The sequence below is a fragment of the Tupaia chinensis genome, unplaced genomic scaffold, assembly GCF_000334495.1.
Source record: "Tupaia chinensis unplaced genomic scaffold, TupChi_1.0 Scaffold000695_1, whole genome shotgun sequence".
NCBI lineage: Eukaryota > Metazoa > Chordata > Mammalia > Scandentia > Tupaiidae > Tupaia > Tupaia belangeri.
In genome coordinates, this window is record NW_006160218.1 from 2,408,836 (window position 1) to 2,413,051 (window position 4,216).

At 47.7% G+C, this 4,216-nt stretch overlaps 1 protein-coding gene across 5 annotated transcripts in view; it reads left to right on the forward strand.

Moving 5' to 3' along the window:
* Positions 1–4,216, forward strand: part of PACRGL (parkin coregulated like) — a 14,713-nt gene that overhangs the window by 5,537 nt on the left and 4,960 nt on the right. For all 5 annotated transcript variants that reach the window (XR_336304.3, XR_336303.3, XM_006160618.3 and 2 more), the window contains exons 5-7: positions 1,578–1,668; positions 2,828–2,962; positions 3,668–3,775. Coding sequence is in view for 3 of the 5 variants with exons in the window: in XM_006160618.3 (XP_006160680.1) it covers positions 1,578–1,668; positions 2,828–2,962; positions 3,668–3,775 (334 nt within the window). In the remaining 2 variants the exon portion in view is untranslated. The remainder of the gene's footprint in view (positions 1–1,577; positions 1,669–2,827; positions 2,963–3,667; positions 3,776–4,216) is intronic.

Here is a 4,216-nt window from a genome sequence, read left to right on the forward strand (position 1 = left end):
TTTGCTTGGGGGGCCCCCCCCCCCTTAAGGAAAACCCCCCCCCCCCCCCAAAAAAAAAAGTACGTATGGTGCTTTTACTGTCTTTTGGATAGAATTCTGTATCTTTCTGGAAAGATGTAAAAACTGTTTTAAAAAATATATAGATTACTAATACTGTGATTTTTTGTTGTTGTTGAGGGATTTTTCCTATAGGGCCCGTGCATTCACTGAAGACAGAGAGACAGAAAGTGAGAAATCACCCCCCAGGGGGGATGGTCACGCCTCAATCCCTTCTCCTCCATTCTCCTCTCAGAATTTCAGGCACGCACGCACACGAGCCCAGTGTGAGTTTGGAGCCACTGGATCCAGTACTTGAACCATGGTCTACTACGTGGGAGTCCAGTGACGTAATCGTCTGCTGGTCCCAGTTCTGTGGTATTTTAAGATTATCATAAGAATCATTTTTTTGTTCATAGTGTATTTCAATTTTAGCTTATTCTAGATAATAGAACATTTTATTGTCATTGTAGAAAGAATAATTACAGCACCAGTTGTTTTGTTCTAGAATTCAAGAATGTAGTTTTTAGTGGCATTTTCAGATTTGGCATGAAATCTAAGCTCAAGAAGCAATTTTCAGTTTATTTTTATTACTATCTCATCTTTAGATTCCAGGTTGTTTAAAAGTTTTTTTACTCATCCACCCTCATGCAATTTATTGTTGCTAAAAACGTGAAGGTAGAGTTACAGAGGCCTCTCACTCATTCTTCAAGAGGCAGTTGAGAAATTGAGACCCTTTCCTGGGGGTGATGCTAGGGTTCACTGTCATGGCTGAGTTCGGCTCCTTGGGTACGTTCATGCAGCTGACCTCACCCAGCGTACTGTGAACCTGCAGGCTGGGCCTCAGGGAGGACAGGCAGCAGCAGACCCCAGGGCAGGCCTGCTACCGTGCACCCCTGCTGGGCCCCAGGTAGGACAGGCGGCAGCCGACCCCAGGGCAGGCCTGCTACCGTGCACCCCTGCTGGGCCCCAGGTAGGACAGGCGGCAGCCGACCCCAGGTCAGGCCTGCTACCGTGCACCCCTGCTGGGCCTCAGGGAGGACAGGCAGCAGCAGACCCCAGGTCAGGCCCGCTACCATGCTTGGGTCATTTCATTCTGATTTCCTTTTGTCTTCACTCGGGATAAAACCTGATTTACCCTCAAAGTATTGTCAGAATTCCGTGATCTGTACCTGAAGAGCAGTGTTCTCTATGGAACACTAATTAGGTACAACATTTTGTTTTGTCTCCATATGTTACTTATTTTATCATGATGCTGACTGTAAGACATCGGCTGCAACATTTGCGTTAAGGTTCACAGATAAGATGCGTTAGCCCTACAGCTTCTCAAACCCTGGCTACACGGCAGTGCTCTGGAAGAGCAGGCGTTCATAGGGTTGCAAGACTTGCTTTGTAAAAGTGGCTTGTAATGTCTTTAAAGTCATGGTATTCCTGCAGGTTGGATAAATCCACGTGGTTATAGGAAGAGTGCGTATGCTAGAGGGCCACTGCTGGGTGCACGGTTCCATTCTCTGTCACATCCGCTGCCATTCCTGTTCCAGGCTGGTGCATGGCTCCGTGAAACACAGGTTACAGTGGGAGTGCCCTCCTGAAAGTCTTCCATTCGATCCTCTTCTTATTACTTTGGCTGAGGTAAATATCGCTCCTGAATGTTGATGGGGGAAAAATGTTTTAAAATTTCATTAGACGTTATTTTGCAGCTTTCATAAAATCTCCTTTGGACTTTCACAAAAAGAGCCAAGTGGTAGGCATTAAGGCCATCAGGACCCGTGGCCCCGTTGTTGGGGACCCTGGTCTAAAGAACAGATGAGTTGAGAATTCCCATTTCTAAGCATGATTTCTCAATGGTTGTTATACTTACTTCACAGACGGTTATTCAGACTGAAGTTTTGCTTTGCTTTTTTTCCTTTTTTCAAATTGATTTATTTTAAGAGACATTTTAGCAATGGGCACATGTGGTCGCTAGAGTGACTGTGAGACCGAGAGTGAGAAGTCAGCCCCCTGGGGATGGCCGTGCTGAAATCCCTCCTCTCAGGATTTTGGGCACGCATGCACACACGCCCGGCATGAGTTTGAAGCTGCTGGATCTGGGACTCAAACCACAGTCAGTTAATGTGGGAGCCCAGCATCAAAACCATTATGCCATCTGCTGGTCCCACTACACATTTTTTTAAAAATGTTTTACTTTGAATGCTAATTTAGTGAAAGATTATATCTAACGTCGAATAGTGCTTTTGGCTTATAGTGAAGAGATTCGCCTTGTAAATACATATAAATATTTAAAGGTGAAGGAGATCTGTTTTAGAAGTTCCTTAAACTAGTTGTAAAACCAGTACAAAGGCAAGGGGGTCCGACAGGCATGCCCTCTGAGGGTGTTAAAAACAGCCGTTTCAGATGGGTCTGCTGTGCTTCTGTCAGCGTTGCAAGCTCATTCAGAATGTTCTCTGTACCCTGTGAGTTCTCGTCTCTCCTTTTACCTGCCGTCCCCGTCCTCATAGCCCAATGGCCCTCCTTCCTACTGTCTTGGTCTGTATTTCCCTTACTGTTCCTTGCCTCTGCTTTTCTTCTCCCATTCATGGGTCTTTTTCTTACTATTTTTCTCTTTTCTCCTTCTTTCTATTCTGTTGATAGAACCTTCTCCCGTTCCAGTTTCTCAGTATAATTTAGGTTGTAATGGAGAAAATTATGTGTATGCGTGAATAGGAAGATGATGACCACACAGTAGCTTTTCACTTAGGCTCTGAGCCTAACAAAGCCGGCAGTGCACTGACTGAGGTGCTTTTCCTGGCAGGGTCTGAGAGAGACCAGACACCCCTACACCTTCGTGTCCAAGGAGGGCTTCCGCGAGCTGCTCTTGGTCAGGGGCGCCCCTGAGAAGGCCGTGCCGCTGCTCCCTAGGCTCGTTCCTGTGCTCAGGGCCGCTCTGGTACGTCACGCGTCGCCCAACCTTCCGTCTCAGACTCCGGTTAGAGGAGAGGCTGTGACGACTCAGCGTGTTTAGAATGGTTAGAGTATACGCTCCAGATGGTCGAGGGCAGTCTGTGGCCTCGCTGTGCGTGAAGCATCAGGCTGTTGTCATTTGGAGCCAGAGGACCATGTACGTGAGGACGCGCTCGAGGCCACAGAGGGGCAGTGTGAGTGGTTGCGGGAGTAATGAGCCCCAACGGTCCTTCTGTATGCTCCATGTCGTTTTTTTCTTTAAGAATTATTTATTTAATTTTACTTATTCATTCGCATATTTTAATTTGACCAGAGAGAGGCAGAGAGAGAGAGTGAGAAAGCAAGTCACCAGGTCTGGGACTCAAACCATGGTTGGTCATGTGGGAGTGTCCAGCTCCTTAACCACCACGCCACCTGCTGGTCCCGTACATGTATTTCAGTTATGGTTAATAGGATAACTAATAGGATGCTAAATAGTCAGGTGGAAATTCAGTTTTGGTTTCTAGTTGTCTTACATTAAAGATTCTTTTTAGAATGAATTTTATGATTATCTTCTATTTTCAAATGTTTAAACTTACATTTTTATACACCTGTGTGTCCTTAGACCTAACTCATCCTTCTTTTCTTATTCTCCTCTTTCTCCTGCTGCTCCTATACCCCTGACCAACCCACCCACCCATCTACCCAACAGGTGCATTCAGACGACGCAGTGTTTGAGAGAGGACTGGACGCCCTGGTGCAGCTAAGTGTTGTCGTCGGTCCCTCTCTCAACGGCCATCTGAAGCACCTGCTCACCAGCGTAAGTACTGCACAGACACAGAGCAGCCGTGTGTGTGTCACGCGGCGTCGGAGGCTGCTTGTGACTAACGGCTTCCCATGATCACTAAAATGACTCAGTCTTTAAAAAAATGTCACCATCTCCACCCCAGCACATGAAGATGGGTGACACGCAGCAGCATGCGTGGAGCGTTGACGGTTAGAGAAGCTCTCCCAAGGCCTGCTGCCCGGGTTTTTGTTGGCGTCTGTCACACAGACACCCCATCTCCATCGGGCTGACCGAGTGCGGCTCTGCAGGAGGTGCGCCGACACCCTGTATCCCAAGCCCACGGCCGTATCACTGCTCACGTGGACGTGGTGGTGTGGGCCAAAGCCAGGTTCACAGATACTCTACCGCAGGACAGCCCAGCAGCTTGGAGGTTACTGCCAGGAGCGAGGGGCCAGGACTTGGTCTTTCTGAAGG